The 19,426-nt window shown below is 32.2% G+C and overlaps 1 protein-coding gene across 1 annotated transcript in view; it reads left to right on the top strand.

The window, feature by feature from the left end:
• Positions 1-19,426, top strand: part of LOC126969794 (uncharacterized) — a 251,226-nt gene that overhangs the window by 228,730 nt on the left and 3,070 nt on the right. The window contains exons 7-9 of the mRNA XM_050815361.1: positions 11,805-11,896; positions 13,090-13,267; positions 18,840-18,975. Of these exons, the coding sequence (XP_050671318.1) occupies positions 11,805-11,896; positions 13,090-13,267; positions 18,840-18,975 (406 nt within the window). The remainder of the gene's footprint in view (positions 1-11,804; positions 11,897-13,089; positions 13,268-18,839; positions 18,976-19,426) is intronic.

The following is a 19,426-nucleotide window of genomic DNA, read 5'->3' as shown; positions in this document are numbered from 1 at the left end:
ATAGAAATCTATGATCTCAATAAAATAAAAAACACGCCTGCACAAGAACAATGGAAATACGCTGATTATAGATTAAAATATTATACAATCGACAATAATGAAAGTTATAAGGACATAAAAAAGATTTTATACAATGTTACGAAGAAAATTTTAGAAACAGAAAATTATAAGAAATATAATTTTAACAATAAGTAGGTAGCTATGAAGAAATACATAAATATTAGTTCAGTTTAGTTATTAGTTTATTTATTCTCTTATACAAATAATATTATTATATTTTCATCATTTGGAAAATTAAACATAACGATATGGAACTCTGCTTTGTATGTAATGAGGTTGAAAAAATGATCAAGTGAGTTATTTTCTTTGTAAATTATTTAGTATTATATTATTGATGAAATGTGGCTAATATCATTCACTTATGTTGTAGTCAACCTGTTCTACAAAGTGGAGGAGGTTTTAAGAGAAGAAGTGTAGTATTACAAGGCAGTGAAGACAATGATACAAGTACAAAGAGAGGAAGACAAGGGGAACCATCCACATCATCGGGGCTCACCAGTGTGAACGATGAAATGGTGAACTGTTCTTTATGTCAAATCTTAATACGGAAAAGATATTATGCAAATCATCTTAGAAGTAACCTCCATAAGAATAACGTAATGCAATTACGTAGTACTTTAAAAAATGTCACAGTACACGAATCGGCTTTTGGTAATAGAATTATCTCATATAAAATAAAGAGTAAATCCAACCAATTACAAACATTCGAAACACCAGAAATGTTTTTGAATTCTATTAAAAATGAAATTATTTCACTATTTGAGGAATCTGTTCGATTGCTTACAATTTTTAAAGTTAATTTTATTCTGCACGCTAATTTTGTTCAAGAAACAAAAAATATTTCTAATGAATTTGAATTTCAAACATGTAGTTATACTATAATGCAGGGTGAGGATTTAAATTTTTTCTTTTCGTCCTTATGTGATATGTTGATGACTAAAATTAGCACATTTGAGAAAAAAGATAGTGGTTGGAGTCTTAAGAAAATAAATGCATTAGACATGAATATAAACAAATTCAATCCATTACGTGGAAAATCATATATTGAATTACCTAAAGAAATCAAATTAAAAAAAAGTGTTATAAATGTACAAAACTCGGATGATTTATGCTTTAAATGGGCTTTGCTTTCTGCATTATATCCAGTTACTAAGAACTCTCAGAGAGTTTCATCTTACAGTAAATATTCAAATAAATTAAATTTTGACGGAGTTACGTTTCCTGTTAAAATGACAGATATACAGAAAGTAGAAAGGTTAAATAATTTAAGTGTAAATGTTTTTGGTCTTGAATACAATTGTAAAAAGAAAGTACATGAATTAGTTGGTCCATTGTATTTAACAAAATCACGGAAAATTGTTCATATCAATTTATTATTTATTTCGCACGGAACAATTAATCATTTTTGCTACATTAAAAACCTATCGCGTTTAGTAAGTGCTCAAATTTCAAACCATGAACATGCAATCTACATCTGTGACGGTTGTCTTTTACACTTCTCAACAAATGATAAGTTATCAGCTCATCAATTGAATGATTGTTGTCATATTAAAGTGGAATTGCCTAATACAGAAAAAATTTTTAAAGATTGGTTTGAACAACCAATTTCAAACAATGTCTTAAAATTTGATAAATTTAATAAGATGTTACAAATACCCTTTGTTATATACGCGGATTTTGAAGCTTTCCTTAATCCAATTCAGACATGCTTTAACGATCCATCAAAACCTTATACAACTAATGTTCACAAACACGAAGTTTATAGTTTTGGGTACTATATTAAATGTTCATATGATGATAGTTTATCAAAATATGAAACATATAGTGGTCCTCATTGTACTCATGTCTTTATGAATCAGTTGTATAAAGATTTAGAAGTGATTTGCACAAAAAATTATTTTGTCATAAGTCCAAAACCTTTGACTTCCAATGATAATGAAATTATTTCACAATGTAAAGACTGCTTTATATGTCAATCTAATTTAAATGGTGAATGTGCATTATACTTTGACTCGCATACAGGAAATTTTAGAGGAGTTGCACACGAAGTATGTAAGACAAAGTTTAGAATCCCCTATCACATTCCAGTTTTTTTACACAATCTTAGTCAATATGACTCTCATTTTATTGTTCATGCATTAAATTCTATAGAAGGGGAAATTGATATTATTCCACAAACGAAAGAAAAGTACATTTCTTTCACAAAAACGATAAAATTAAATAATCATAAAATTCAATTGAGATTCGTTGATTCGTTTAAATTTTTACCTTGTAGTTTAGACAAACTTGTTCAAAATTTGAAGGAAGAACAATTTCAAACATTAAAATATAATTTTCCAAATAATAATGATTTTTTACGTCTTAGAAAAAAAGGAATTTATCCATATGAATTTATGTCGTCACATGATTCCTTAAAACTTTCAGCACTCCCTAGTCGCGATAAATTTTACAATACATTAACCGACACACATATTTCCGATGAAGATTATGAACATGCCAAGGATGTTTGGCAACACTTTCATTGTCAAAATATGTCAGATTATTCTGATTTATATCTTAAAACCGATGTTTTACTTTTAACAGATGTGTTTGAAAATTTCCGAGCCTTATGTTTGCAAACATATGGTCTAGATCCAGCTCATTATTATACAGCACCTGGGTTAAGTTGGGATGCTATGTTAAAATGCACAAAAATTAAATTAGAATTACTTCAAGACTTTGAACAAATAGCTTTTATTAGATCGGGCATTCGAGGAGGTGTATCTCAATGTAGCAATCGTTATGCCAAAGCTAATAACAAATATATGCGAGAATATGATAAAGACACACCAAACTCATTTTTAACTTATCTTGATGCTAATAACCTTTACGGATGGGCCATGTCTCAATTCCTTCCTACAGGAGGTTTTGAGTGGGTAGATGTCACAACTAATTTTGATGTCCCTGATGATTATGAATATGGTTTTATTTTGGAAGTAGATCTAGAATATCCTATTGAACTGCATGATTTACATTCTGACCTACCCTTATGTCCCGAGAATATATGTATTGGTAATACAAAAGACATAAAATTAGTTCCAAACCTTCGTAATAAAATTAAATATGTGATTCACTACAGAAATTTAAAGCAATGTCTGACAATGGGTTTAAAATTACAAAAAATTCATAGAATTTTAAAATTCAAACAATGCGCATGGTTACAATATTATATAGATTTAAATACAAGCATGCGTAAACTAGCCACATCTGATTTCGAAAAAGATTTTTATAAATTAATGAATAACTCAGTGTTTGGAAAAACAATGGAAAATATCGAAAAAAGAGTAAATGTAAAATTATTGAGTCATTGGGAAAATCAGGGTAAAATTCTAGGCGCACAAGATTTAATTGCTAAGCCAGAATTCCATAGTTTATCTATTTTTAATGAAAATTTGGTTGCAGTTCAATTACGAAAGACGAAATTGTTCCATAATAAACCTATTTATTTGGGATTTTGTATATTGGATATTTCTAAAACTCTAATGTACGACTTTCACTATAACTATATGTTTAAAAAGTTTCAAAACAAATTAAAATTATTGTACACAGATACTGATAGTTTAATATATCAAATTTTTACAGATGATTTTTACAGAGATATAAAACCTGATTTACATTTGCGTTTCGATACCTCTGACTATACAGAAAAAAATATATTTGGCTATCCAAAACTCAATAAAAAGAAGTTAGGCTACTTTAAAGATGAAAACAATGGTAACATATTTAATGAATTTGTAGGACTTAGATCTAAAATGTATGCATTAGATGTTGAGGGAAAATTCACAGCTAAAGCTAAGGGGGTTAATAAAAGTGTTACTAAGAATATGAAAATGGAAAATTATAAGACTTGCTTATTTGAAAATAAGAACGAATATTGTTCAATGCTTAGATTTAAGTCAATAAAGCATAATATTTTTACTCAAAGAATAAATAAATCTAGTCTGTCATTTAATGATACCAAACGGTACATTTTACCAAATAATATTGATACCTTAGCATGGGGTCATCATAAAATAGAATAAATATTATATTAAATTTTAAGAATAAATTATTATAGTTTTAAAAAACCAAATGAGAGATTATTGTATTTAGATGTATAAGTTGCGGAGTAAAACATGATGTACTGTATATTGTTTCAATTATAGATTTTTCTGTTTAAATAAATGGTGGTTTAATAACAGATTGTTTCATTACTATACTAAACCTTAACACACATAGACGTAGTAGATAATGCATCATTTCAATCATCCATTCACTGCAATAGTTGCTGGTCCAAGTGGATGTGGAAAATCAGTTTTCGTAAATAATTTTATAAAATTTTTGAATGATATCTGTGATGCAAATTTTACTCAAATCACCTGGTGCTTTGATGAAATGCAGCCTTTATATAATCTCAACCACATTAATTATCTTCAAGGTTTACCTGATTTATCTATGTTTGACGGAAAAAATCCTCAACTTGTAATAATTGATGACCTGATGAGGGAATCAGATGGTCGTATTGTTGATATATTCACGAAAGGAAGTCATCATAGAAACTTAAGTGTGTTTTATTTATCTCAAAATTTGTTTCATCAAGGTAAAGGACAAAGAGATATATCACTCAACTCAAGTTATATAATATATTTCAAAAATCCTCGAGATAAAACCCAAATTCGATACTTATCTCGTCAAGTATTCCCTGAAAATCCGAAATATTTGGAAGATTCTTACAGAGATGCTACCAATGAAGCTCATGGTTATTTAATGATTGATTTGAAACAAGAAACAAATGAATTGTGTCGCGTTAAGACAAAGATATTTCCATCCGATGGATATTGCACTGTTTATGTACCCACAAAAGGGTTTAAATATGGTAAGAATCAAGAAATTTCGATCATTTATAAATGATGCATAGACGTTTAAAGACGCATAAAGATTTGTTAATTGCTCTACATAAACTGAAGCCAAAATATCAAAAAGCTTTATTAAAATCATGTAACAAAACAGAAATAAATTACATTTGTGAATGTATTCATAACGTACTGCGGGGTAACATTGAATTGGCCGAGAAAGAAAAATCTAAATTAAAGAAATATAAAAATATTCTTCGAAAATTGGTAAGAAAAGGTACGAATAAAATTAGAAAAAATATAATTGTACAAAAAGGAGGTTCATTTCTACCGATAATATTGGGTTCTATTCTAAGTGGGTTGATTAATTCATTTATTTAAGAAAATGGACAATGCTAAAAAAATGTTACTTATTGAACCATCATTATTGGAGAAGTTAAAACAACACAAAGAAAATGATACGCCAAGATCTCGATTAGATACTGATATGCAAAATATCTTAAGCAGTGACATAGAAGATCGAAAGAAATGTATTTTATATTTGCAAACCCTTCAAAGATATCTAAACTTCGTCAAAGAGGATCGACAACCATACCACATACCACTTATAAATGATAATGATTCATATATTGGTTTTAATCAAGGTCATAATGAAATTGATACTGATTATATAAATCATGATGTGAATAAAATAAATGTAGTTCCTTCTCAAACATCAGTGGAGGTTAACAAAAATATTGGGGAAATATACACGAGCTCTGAAATACTGAAACTAATACCGAAAACATATGCTAAAAAAGGTGAACTTTTACTAAATTTGATTTCCTTGAATAAAAATAAAATAAGCTGGGATGAATCTGGTACCGTGATTATAGATAATGAAAAAATACCTGGGAGTAATATTGTGGACTTGGTGAGTGATACCTTGAGAGCTCTTCAGAAAAGTGAACCTATAGGTTGGGAAAAATTCGCAACAACTTTAAAGGAAATAAAAGTACCACTCACTTATATCGGGAACCCAAAGCGAGTGGATTTTATAAACCATTTGCAATTAAAAGAGGTTGAATCTAAATCAGTACCTGACGAAGAATTTTCTACACCAACAAGTAATAAGTACACAGGGAAACTAAAAAAAAGATTGGACTGGGAAAAATGGACCCCATATTAGAAATAAATAAAATTTATTATGATGCATCACATCCTGCTGGCTACAGCACTATTGATAAATTGTCAAAAGCAATGAAGGGTAAAATGGACAGAAATAGTGTCTTAAAGTGGTTACAATCACAAGAAACATATACATTACATAAACCTGTTCAAAGAAAATTTTCTCGTAACAGATATATTTTGTCTAATATTAATGAGTTATGGCAGGCCGATTTAAGTGATATGAGATCTTATTCTGAATATAATGATGGTTTCAAATACATACTTTGTGTTATTGATGTCTTTAGTAAATATGCGTATGTTCGAGCAATGAAAAAGAAAAACTCTGAAACAGTTAAGGAATGCTTTGAAAGTATTTTTGCTGAAGCTAATACTACACCTACACATATACAGTCTGACAAAGGAACTGAATTTGTTTCCAAATATGTACAAAAATATTTTAAATTAAAAAACATAAATTATTATACAACCAATAATCCAGATATTAAAGCAAGTATTGTCGAAAGATTTCAGAGAACTCTTAAAACGAAAATGTGGCGCTATTTTACACACAAAAATACTCATAAATACATTGATGTTTTACAAGATCTAGTGCATTCATATAATCATAGTTTTCATTCTAGTATAAAAATGTGTCCATGTGATGTTAATAATACAAATATAATGAGTGTATGGCAAAATTTATATGATAGAGAAAGTAAGATAAAAACATCAATTAGTATGGTGAATCCAAGAATTCACGTTGGAGATTATGTTAGAATAACAAAACATAAACATATTTTCCAAAAAGGATATGAATCAAATTGGAGTGACGAAATATTCATCGTATCTACCATAATACACCGATCTCCGTTTGTAGTATTTACTTTAAAGGATTTAGAAGGCGAAGAGATAGTTGGTACTTTTTATGAAAAAGAGTTACAAAAAATCATATTCGACCCCACTACTAAATACAAAATAGATAAAATAATACGCTCTCGATATACCGGTAACAGAAAAGAATTGTTGGTGAAGTGGAGAGGTTATCCAAATAAATTTAATAGCTGGATATTAGCTTCTACTTTGAAAAAAATATGAATAAAGATAGTTTTTATTTAACTTTACTAAGCAATAGTTCTATGGATTATTTTCCTGATAATACAACAACATTATTTTCTACGAAACTGCCAAAACCAACAATACTAGAAGGTGAATGGAGGGTTGGAGTAGTAGAATTTCAGTACCCATGCACTATGTTCACCGTTCAAGAACATGAAAACATTATTTATATAACAAAGTTGATGCAAGTACCCAATGAAAGTAAACCGTCATATGTTTATTACAAGACACATATTCCAGCCACAAATTACGATAACATAAATCATATTTTGATAGCACTGAATAACACTCGAGAAAAAATTAAATTTAAGTGCGATGAGGTTTCAAGGATTGTAGTTGCTACGATAACGGATGAATCCATAAAATCTGTAACTCTATCACCTAAATTATGTCTTCAACTAGGGTTCGAACCAAACAGAAATCTCGTTGAAAAAAATTTTGGAAAGTGTCCAGCTAATTTGCATTTGGGTTTACCCTCTCAATTATTTGTTTATTGTGACATAGTGGAGCCTCAAATCGTTGGAGATGTTATGACACCCCTTTTACGAATAATACCATTGGATCCCTCAAAATACATATATGGAGCGTACAAAATGCACGTTTTCTCTCCTCCCCATTACCTACCTGTGATGCGTAGAGAATTTGATACAATTGAAATAGATATAAGAACAAGCACCGGTCAAAAGATACCATTCCAATTTGGAACAGTGTGCATTAAACTCCACTTTCAAAAATTATAATGTACGACAAACGTGATAATATTTCATGTCCATATGAACACTATTATACTCACCAGGCCGGATCGGGTATCGGAGTTATTTATAAAGGAGCACCGTATCAAAGAGGTCATGGAATCGGAAGTTTTCTTGGTGGGCTGTTTAGATCTATTTTACCACTACTGTCTAGTGGTGTTCGAACTATTGGTAAAGAAGCATTAAGTACCGGTGTAGGTATATTATCAGATATGGTTAATGCACGCCCCATGGAAGATTCAATAAAAACTCGTCTAAAAGAAGTCAGCTCAAATTTGAAACGAAAAGCTGATGCTAAAATAGATAATATCAACATGTTTGGATCTGGGTATATAACAAAACGAAAACGTCGTTCTGCGATCATTCCATCATTGACTGCGAAAGCGAAAGCTATTAAGAAATTAAAATTGAAACAAAAACAAATCAAAGATATATTTACTGATTAAATATGTCATTTTTACATAGTCAGTCTTGTGAATGCATTAAGTCCGAATTGGATTTATTTGCATTACCATCAACTCAAACTAGCATTGAAAGTGGACTATGGATTCATTATAAGCCCATTTCATCACTTGCTGATGATGGGCCAATAGAATTTCAAGTACCTGGGGCAGGTGATGACTATGTGGATTTATCCCATACTTTACTCCATATAAAAGCTAAAGTTTTGAATCAAGATTATACAAAACTGACAGTACCGACAGTTGTGGCCCCAGTTAATAATTGGTTACATACACTTTTCAGTCAACTTGATGTATATTTAAATCAAAAACTTGTATCGCCACCGAATAATACATATGCATATCGAGCTTATATTGAAACTCTATTGAATTATGCACCTGCTGCAAAAGAATCTCATCTCACTTGTGGTCTATGGTATGAAGATACAGCTGGAAAAATGGATGCAACTGATGAACAAAATAAAGGATTTATTAAAAGACAAGAATTGGCTAGTGAAAGCAAAGAAATAGAAATGATAGGACATTTACATGGAGATTTATTCAACCAAGAAAAATTTTTGATTAATGGCGTTGACATGTGCGTAAAGTTAGTTCGTTCTAGAGAAAATTTCAATCTCATGGCTTCATCAACTGACCATAAATTTAAAGTGTCTATTACAGATGCAACTCTTATTATTCGAAGAGCACGAATCAACCCAACTGTGCTACTTGCACATCAAAAAGTTTTATCATCTACCACAGCAAAATATCCAATCACGCGAGCAGAAGTCAAAGTTTTAACTATACCATCAGGCATTCAGGGGAAAACCCTTGATAACATATTCCTTGGTCAAATACCCAAAAGGTGTATAGTCGGTTTTGTGAATAATGCATCCTTTAATGGTAGTCTCACAAAAAACCCATTCAATTTCGAAAATTATGATATTAATACATTTTGTTTATACATAGATGGACAACAGATACCTTCAAAAGCATTACAGCCATCGTTTGACAGTAATATTTTTACTACGGTCTATCATACGTTATTCTCAGGAACAGGTATACATTTCCTAAATGAAGGCAATGGAGTATCAAGAGAGCAATATGCCAAAGGGTTTTGCTTGCTAGCCTTCGACTTAACACCCGATTTATCAGCAAATTCTTCAAGTCATTGGAATCTTATAAAACATGGTAGTGTAAGATTAGAAGTTCGTTTTGAATCAGCTCTTACACAAACAATTAACTGTATTGTTTATGCGGAATTCGATAATGTTATTGAAATTGATAAAAATCGTAATATTTCTGTAGATTACAGCAGTTAGAATATAATAATTAATGTTTGAATCGTTTGTATACTTGTGTATTTTTTATGTTGATTAAATACTAGATTACCTTATAAATTTATATAATAAAAATATGTATATAAAATGATATTTTGTTTTATTATGGTGAAACATAATGGCACTTAAATGATAAGTTCAATTATTGATAGTTTAATGGAGTCAACATTTCCAGATTGTACTAATGACTACGTAAGTATGTAGGTACAAAGTTCGTTTTCAATCAGCTTTTATATTATAATAAAATTGATGAAAATATAATTTCATCAAATGTTCATAGATTTATATTTGAATCGCTTGTAATGATATTTTGTTTTATTGTAACCATATAAGTTTTAAATACATGAATAAGATACATTAAAGCCTTATTTATTGAGTGCTTATGTTATTATGATCCACATAACTATTCAATCCTCGCAACTGACAAGACCCTGTTCTCAACTAATATGAATACAATCGAGATACAGAATTATTTGAACAAAATCGATCCCAGTATTAAAAATAATGTTTACGCGGCAAACCGATTGCCGATATATGTTGTAACGCCCTGTTATATTGTCAGCAATTTAGATAGTGATAATAAGCCAGGCACTCACTGGGTTGCAATACACATTGATGAGCAGGGTATTGGACAATACTTCGATTCATATGGTCGTCCACCTCAGGGATTCCAGCTGATGTTTTTACAAAGGAATTGCAGAATGTATAACTACAATACTGCAAGAGTACAGAATGAATATACCGCAGTGTGTGGCGAGTACTGCATAATGTATCTATACTTTAAGTTTAATAAGAAGAGTTTGAATGATTTCATCAAATATTTTGAAAATGATACAATCTGCAATGATGTTTTATTATATACTTTATTTAAATCATGTTTTAAAAATAAATAATAAATACAGAAACTGTCTTTTTAATCGTAGTAACGAATGTGATAGAGGTAATTAGTAAATTACCTGTATCATGTTCATGGAAATTTAGACATTGAGTCGCTCACCAATCATTAGCTAAATGACCAGTGATTATTAATGATTATGGATCTGTTTAATTTAAAATGCTAACTTTGAAACTATAAGAGATATCGAAAAACGGATCAGCGCAATCGCTCGGAAATACATCAAAACCACCAGTTTGACACCAAACTTCTTTTTTTTTTTTTTTAGTAGGCATCACGAGCAAGTGAGCCAGAATCGAGGAGCCAGAACCGGCGAATCCCTACTACTGTGAGCCAGAACCGGCGAATCCCTACTACTTACTATTTATCATACTATTATAATTATGCTAATGTCTTGGAAATATAGTCTAGATGTATCATAAAAATAGCAACTTACCAAATATTGGGTAAAACTTTGAAAAAAACACAAAAACTCTACGCACTTCACTATCACTTCAGCGGCCGAAAAGAATGAATCTGATTGAAGTCCCAAAACACTTTTTCCGGTAACTTTTGTATGCCAACATCCCATGATCTTCCTTCTAATGTGGTCACAATAGGTTCTGACTAGGACGTAGGTGTCAGCTAAGAAACGGATTTGAGAAATCCGCCTCCCCTAAGGGGGTGAAAGGAGGGTGGGTGGAAGGTTGTATGAAAGTCCTATGTTTTTGAATGATATGAGCTTTAAATAATAAAAGTCTCTGTAAGTAATTTTGGAAAATCACCTTTTAAGAATGTTTAAATAGGGGGGTAAAGTTTGTATAGAAAAGTTGTAACTATAGTTATTTCAACTTGAAATTTGAAATGTAGCTTCTTTATAGGGGCCAAGTGCAAGAAAGAGGGATGCTATAAGAAACTCCCACCACAAACGGGGTGAAATAGGAGTTGGAAAGATGTATGAAAGAAAGTCCTATGTTTTTGATATTAGAGACGTAAAAATAGTAATTTAGGTTCTATAAAGAAAATATTAGTAACAAAATAAGACGAGAAATAGCATTAGATCGTGTGGATTTCTTCGTTGACCCATAATATGTACTATCGGTCTCACGTTTTTATGTACTACGTTAGTACATGTGGATCAGTGGAGTGCAAAAGGTTAAACCGTACGGAAAGAATATGCATAAAGCTGGTGGTGGTTTCAGATGATGATTCCGGTGAGAAGTCTGTGTGTGTGCTGCTGGCTGGCGAGGAGTCGGAGATCACGTTCCACGACGCTCCGCCGGATCATATCGTAGTGGGTACCTTGTGACATGGCCTTCCACATTCAGTCTTATATATCAATTGCAAATTTCTTATTGTTTGATAGTCCATCAATATAATATGTCACTTAATGATATAAGTGAGAATTTAATATCAGTAATTCTAGTGACGTTCTATACTTATACACAAAGCACGTCATATAAAAAAAAATATGGAATATGCCTCAAATTATAGGACAGTATGTTTCGACTGCTATATTATCTATACCTTGCTGCATTTACTCCAGTTGCATAAAATATTCTTGCTGAGTAAGCAGCAATGTAAAACATTCAGTTCAAATATGATTCGGACAGTGACGGTTGATATACGAATAAGGAGGAAAGCACAATTTTGCAGTTCCGCTATCAGACTGTGAATTATATGTCCTTGTATGTGTTTAGAACGTCATTAAGTAGTTCATTTAATCTTCTGCACAAAAACCATCTTCATTGAGCTCATATGTGGTCAACTCACGTATTCAACCTTTTTTTATAATAAAAATTGTGAGGAGCAAAACGTTAAGTGATGTTAAGTGATACGCCCTGCCCATTAGAATGCAATGCCGCTCAGGATTCTTAATTGAACACCAAAGCATTCTGTGCAGCAAAACATTTACGCTCGTCACTTCGTGAGATATGTCTCAATATCATATACATATATGTTATACAATCCTATTTACTGCCTTTTTGGAACCGGAGTAGATTTTCCATTGGATTACCAAAGATATTAGAACTTCTTTAACCGTAGCTAGATCTTCAGTAGGTTTTTTTTGGCAGTAAGGCATATTTTCTAAAAGCCCATTATCTGCACTTTTGGTGCACATCGATTAAATTTAAGAACTATGTAGATATTTAATAACAACTTTGTCGATACGCCTTTTTCTGTTATTTTCTGATGGCGATTCAAATTATTTGATGAATTTAAATTATTAAAAAATAATAATTTTATTTTTTCCCAAATATTACAATAAATAATAACAATACAGTTCAAGTTAAAAATATGTTTCTAAATTATATTATTAATTATTTACATACAATACAGGCAGCAAAGACAGCTAAACTGGTTTGAACTGTGTTTCAGCTGTCAGTGACTTCTCGATACCAGACATAATAACCTACATAGACAAATCAAATTATCAATAAAATGAATACTTGGAATCTTTTGAAAAAATAACCTATTTATGTTCAGTCCGACGGCTGTGCACACGGCTACTGCGTGGTTTACTCGACCGCAGACAGAGCCAGCTTTACTGAGGCAGAAAAACATCTGCAGTCTTTATGGGCTGCGGGACACACAGCCCGACGAGCTGTCATCCTGGTGGGGAACAAGGCCGACTTAGCGCGGTCGAGAGTGGTCAATACTGACGGTAATAAATCTTTTATTTTTTATCAAAATAATTAATTTTATAGCGTTCCGTAATATCCCTTTTCCACAAGATAGATTGGGCATATATACGTGCCAGAGCTTAAGTTTCGTTACCATGCTACCTGCTATTTCATGTAAAATATAATATGTGCTTGCTATATAAAAGTGAAGTTCTTGGTTAAGACCGTAAACTACTATTTTATATGATATGATAAGAAATGGCTACCAAGTGGGAGGCTTTTTTGCACAGGTGGCCAGCTATTTCTGCCGTGAAGCATTATTGTGTTTCGGTCAGGACGGCGCCTACTTGCTGGGCACCTAACATCTTATGTCTCAAGGTGATGAGCGCAATTGTATTACCGCTCAGAATTTTTGTGTTTCTCAAGAATCCTGAGAGGCACTGCATTGCTATGGGCAGGGCGTATCAAACGTCCTGCTCGTCTCATGCCTTATTTTCATTAGAAAAAAGTTGTTTTAATACTAATGTTACATCTGAAGTGTATAACCGATAGTACGGCTTTCGTTATCGGCCTGTGATCTTCCAGCATATATGCAAAAATCTTCTATAAGATGGACGGCAACTATCACTAACTGCGTAACGTAAGATGTTAAGTCTCATTTGCCCAGTAAGTTCACTAGGCACGGCGCCCTTCAGACTGAAACAGTAATGCTTACACATTAATGATTCACGGCAGAAATAGGCACCGTTGTGGTACCCATAATCTAACTATCATTCTGTGCAAAGGAGCCTCCCACTGGTAGCCATTCTATATAAAGTATATTGAGGAAGTTAATATTATTAAAGTTTTTTTTTACTCTTCAAGGTTTAAAAGAAGTGTCTTCTTTTAAAGAATTGGAAGTTTTTAATTTGTTTCCCAATTTTCAGTTTTATTATATTATCGAACGAACTATAAACTAGCTTTAAATTCTATTTGACATTAAACACTATATCTGACAGTAATACTAAATTCATCATTTCAGTCGGAAGACGTCCACTGCTGGTCAAAAGCCTCCCCCAAAGATCGCCATGGCAATCGGTCCTGCGCTGCCCTCATGCAACCTATAGCCATCACCATTCACCATAGCATAGCCCCCTCCATTGCCCTCTGAGCGACAATGAGCTTCAATTAACTAAATTAAAACGTCATTAATATATTCCTTATACTGGGACTATACAGAAGTTGCAAATATTAATGAAACAAACAATTAATTAATCAATTATGTTAACAAACAGAGAGTTATTAATTTTCACAGTCAAATATAATATAATGAATATTTAAAACAAGATATTCCTTAAATTATTATATACCATTTCATCTCTTTTATTTCATTATGAAATTTATTGTCATTGTGTATTATATCATATTACAGCCGTTATCAGTTTACCAAAGCTCAATAATATAATAATTCTTTGGACACACAATGAACGCTTGTTTTATTACAATTTGATATTTCGTCAATTTACGCTCGAATCGCAAATCAAGCCAATTATTATCGTTTGAGCGAACACGGCTTTTTGTGTACATTTCGCAAATGTAATTATGCTCTATACATTTATGAAAATGTAACATTTTATTATGTTTATTGTTCAATGCTATTAGAGATGATATTCTTTTCATATTTTATTTTATTTTATTACTTGAATTAAAATGGTGTACAAACTTTGTGATTTCCAAAAGATTATTAAAGTAAAGTCTAATTAGCAATTTTGTTATAATAATATGAAATTAGCTTTTTAAGTTTTTAATACTTACAACTCTAGCAAAGTTGCTATCCTATGGACTTCCCGAGAGGATATTCAAATGGGTTACTAGCTTTTTGGCTGATTGGAGCATCAAGGTTGGTATCGTTGGTTCATGCTCCAACTAAGAACACAGAAACGCGGGTATATGCGGTATCCCACAGGGCTCCGTGCTATTCCCTATAATATTTTAAATCGGTGGCATTAATTGCCATGCAGACGACAGCACAGGCTCTGCTACTTACAGCGGCCGTGCCAACATATCTCGGGATAGCGTAGACCAGAAACGGAAGAAATTTGTATCTGCAATCGATACTATATTATGCAAAGTCTCGGATTGATGCTAGCACAGTTTAGACCAGTTAAACCCTAAGAAGACCTAAGTGAGTGCGTTAGACGTTAAAAATGTCTTCTTTAATAAAGTATTTCGAGATTACTTTTCTTCTCATCGCGACAACCTGTATTTTAATTACGTAGCCACTTAAAAGAGAAGGTCTGGAAAACATCTAAAAAGCTTGGACAGTACTTCACTTCAACTCGCAAAAAAATATTCTTCAATAAAGGCGCAAATTTAGCCTCAAAATACTCTCTGTACTGTTCTAACGTCTTCTTCTTCCATTTCGCCGCATTCAACAAAGGGCATCTCTATGATAAAATCATCTCTCATATAGGCTTGATTCTTTGGCAATGCTTGAGATTCTTGCTGCAACTTCGACTGCATATGACTTCTATATGAGAGTGCTCAGAGGCGAGAGATTGACGAATAGCCGAATTTAAAAAATTAAATTCCACCACATTATGTTACTGTCTATCATTCTTCTGTGTTCAAGGTAACTTACAATCAGGTAGCTTTACAATAAGGTAAACAAAGTGCAAAGGCAAAAACACAAACACACACACACTCAAAAACAGACACACATTATATTACTAGTAAGTTACAAATTTAAAGTCATGTATTGTTATTATCTATTGTTGCTGTTCTAGTTACTAGTACGGATGTGTACTATTTTAATCATTGTGATCCTTATATCTGGGGGTGAGGTCCTGGTGATCTATAATACAAGTCAACCTACTTCAGACACCAGCTCCTCACAAAATATTATATGTTAAAAAATGTAACACTACTGTACTGTTTTAGCTTTAAGATCTTTGTGAGGAGAAAATAAATAGATATTTATTATTTATTATTATTATTATTATTATCATCATAGCTTCCTTAAACCGCGCGCTTTGCGAGAAACTTTTTGCCTTGCATAGGTATTTGGTAAAATCAATTGCCAGCTGTAGTATTCCTGAACCGAAACGAACTACAAACTTACAGCTTACCCACATTATAACGCTTCTGTTGACCCCGTGTTTATTGGCGGTCGCTTTATCACTTCCGATCACCTGAGCTTCTTGCCTTTTATTATCTTGGTAAAAAGTATGGTTTGGCCATGTCATAATTGTTGAACAAACTATAACCATATGAACTTTTATGAATAGAATTACAACGGCCCTACGTGGCCCAGTTTGCTGTCCTGTAAAAGACGTAGTATTAACTAAATCGGTCAATATTTTAACACAAAATAACCTGAAAATGTAACAATAATATAGTAACTCACGGCATTAGGTTCGTTAGCGCTAACAATTATATATTCACATTCGTACAACCCCAAGCAAAATACTGTTTATTATATTTCGTTCTTATTTACAACTTTACCTCAAGGCAGTAGAGTTCATAATAATATAATATTGTGGCATTTTGTCTGACTGAAAAAAGTTCTTATGTTTAACATACAATTTGAATTGCTAATACAAATTGCAGATGTTTTTTGTTGATTCTTTGCAAATGTGACAGAAATTTCGTCGGCTTGTTAAATAAATACTCATTTTGTATTCAGTTAAATTTAAACGATGTTCTTTTCGAGATAATAACAGAATAAATAGATTTGTTTTGTTGACACGAGTGGGTTTTATTGGGACATTTTTAATTTTATATTTTCGTTATATCAGACCGTGTTTTTATTGTTATTGGATTACTTTAGTATCTCAACTAATCCAATAACATTGTGGTAACTTTGTAAATGAAGGATGTACCGAAAAATTCCGGGAATGACAAAATAAGTGTATTTCACTTAGGTGAACCAAATGTCTAAGAAAGTGACGAAAACAGTATTTCCATGTTCTTAACGCGTGTGTTATACATTAATCTAATATATAAAATTCTCGTGTCATGGTGGTCAACTTTGAACTCCTCCGAAACAGCTTGACCGATTCTCATGAAATTTTGAGTGCATATTGGGTAAGTCTGAAAATCGGACAACATCTATTTTTCATCCCCCTAAATGTTAAGGCTGGTCCACACGATTTTTTTATTTATTTATTTTTTTATTTGTTTGATTATGAGTCAGCATTAAAAAATAAAACAACTTCAAATTTTCACCCATCTACGATCAACAGTTACTTTTGTATCGCGATTGTATCGGCAATACAACGTTTGCTGGGTCAGCTAGTCTTATATATAAAATTCTCGTGTCCCGGTGTTTGTTACCAAACTCCTCCGAAACGGCTAAACCAATTTGTTGGAAATATCGGTGTATATCGGGTAGGTCTGAGAATCGGCCAACATCTATTTCTCATACCCCTAAATATTTTTTGTCAATTATTTTTATTTTATCATGATTCAGCATTAAAAAATACATACAACATCAATATTTCACCCGTCTACGATCAACACCTATTTTTGTATCGCGATTTTAATATTATTATATTCCATCCACAGATAAGCAATAGAGTTGCAAGATTGCAATCGAATGTAATGATTATTGTAGTACGATAAAATTTATGTACGATATATTTGGTAGGTCTGAAAATCGGTCGTTATCTATTTTTTATACCCCAAAAATTTTAATTATTGAATTTTTTTATTGCTTTATATGGCAATACATCGTTTGCTTGCAGCTAGTTCAATATAAAACACACATTAAAGGATTTGAAAATGCGTGTCATTACTTCTGTGTTTTAACGTTAGATTTTGCATAAAAGTTACATTTTAATATTATTTATTTAACAAGACAAGTTTGTTAATAGCTTTTGAGGTTTTTTTTTATGATTTCGTTACATTGTTTACTTTTGTTGCATCTAGATTCATTGAAGTAAGTCGACTGGAGTTTTTGATACAGTTTATTCTTTATTAGATACTAAAGGCATAAAAGGCATTTATTTTCTCAAAATTGATTCCTTTAGAATTCTTTTTGATGTCATTTCTTATACTACTAGATACTACTACCGCTTCGGAAACAAATGGCGCTCTGAGAGAGAAGAAGCGGCGCAAGAAACTCTCCCAGCATTCTTTTTTTTACTTTACTTTAAAATACTCTATTTGATTGAAAAGACTAGCCGACTATTTTTCTTGTTTTGCTCTATTTCTTCCGAACATATTATGGTAGATTCAGATTACTGAATGCAAAATATTTCTTTTTTAATTATAAAAAAGAAATATTTATAGTGACGATTCTAAAGCTATTAGTTTAAGCTTAATTTAATAAAGTTTGTTTGTCTTTTACTTTGGAGATCTGTTATATAACATGTTATTATGATGTTTTAGTGGCAGTATGAAAAGCATAAAAAGTGCGTTTGGTAAAGTAATTTACGAAATCAAATAATGTATCATAAGTGTCTTTATAACTGTGTATGTATAAGTGTTTCTATTCTAAATCTTTAGTTATAGTTAGACAAAGCATATTTCTTTTTATGTGGAAGCTTTTAATTGGCATTTAGAATTATGTTTATTCGACTGATTTGTAAATGTTACTGTGCTCCCCAAGTAAAATAAAATGAAATGTTGCAGAGGGCAAGGCTCTGGCCACATCGTACGAGTGCAAGTTCATTGAGACCTCTGTGGGCATCAACCACAACGTGGACGAGCTTCTGGTGGGGCTACTCACCCAGATTCGCTTGAAGCAGCAGCACGCCGAGCGAGTCAGGTCTCAACCGTTCTTTTTTCTGATAGAGGAAGTATGGGCACATTATCCCTGACTATAAGCATATAGCGTAAACGGGAAAGAGGCTCACGGGATGAGGACAGGTTGAGGCAACCGCCCATGGACATCCGCAACAACAGGTGCCAAGAAATGCGTTGACGTTCCTTTAAGTTGGGAGTATGCTTTTTTCTTGAAAGTCCCTTAGCCGTATCGGTTCGGGAAAACCGCAGCCGGTTATTGATTCAACAAAGTGGCTGTGCGAGACAAGAAATTAATGCAAAACGATTGGTTGTGGAATGCCAGACGTCCACGTGTTGCATGTAGTTTGCACGTAATGTCCGGTTGTGGAATTCTGCCGCTGGAATCAACCCGAACAGCTCCTCTGAGCATTCCCCGTGATAAATGCGATAGAAGATGCAGAGGGAACCCACATCTCTACGCAATGCCAAAGAAT

Source organism: Leptidea sinapis, chromosome 19 (genome assembly GCF_905404315.1).
Source record: "Leptidea sinapis chromosome 19, ilLepSina1.1, whole genome shotgun sequence".
NCBI lineage: Eukaryota > Metazoa > Arthropoda > Insecta > Lepidoptera > Pieridae > Leptidea > Leptidea sinapis.
Note: the sequence above shows the minus strand (reverse complement) of the source record. Positions and strands in the feature narration are given on the sequence as shown.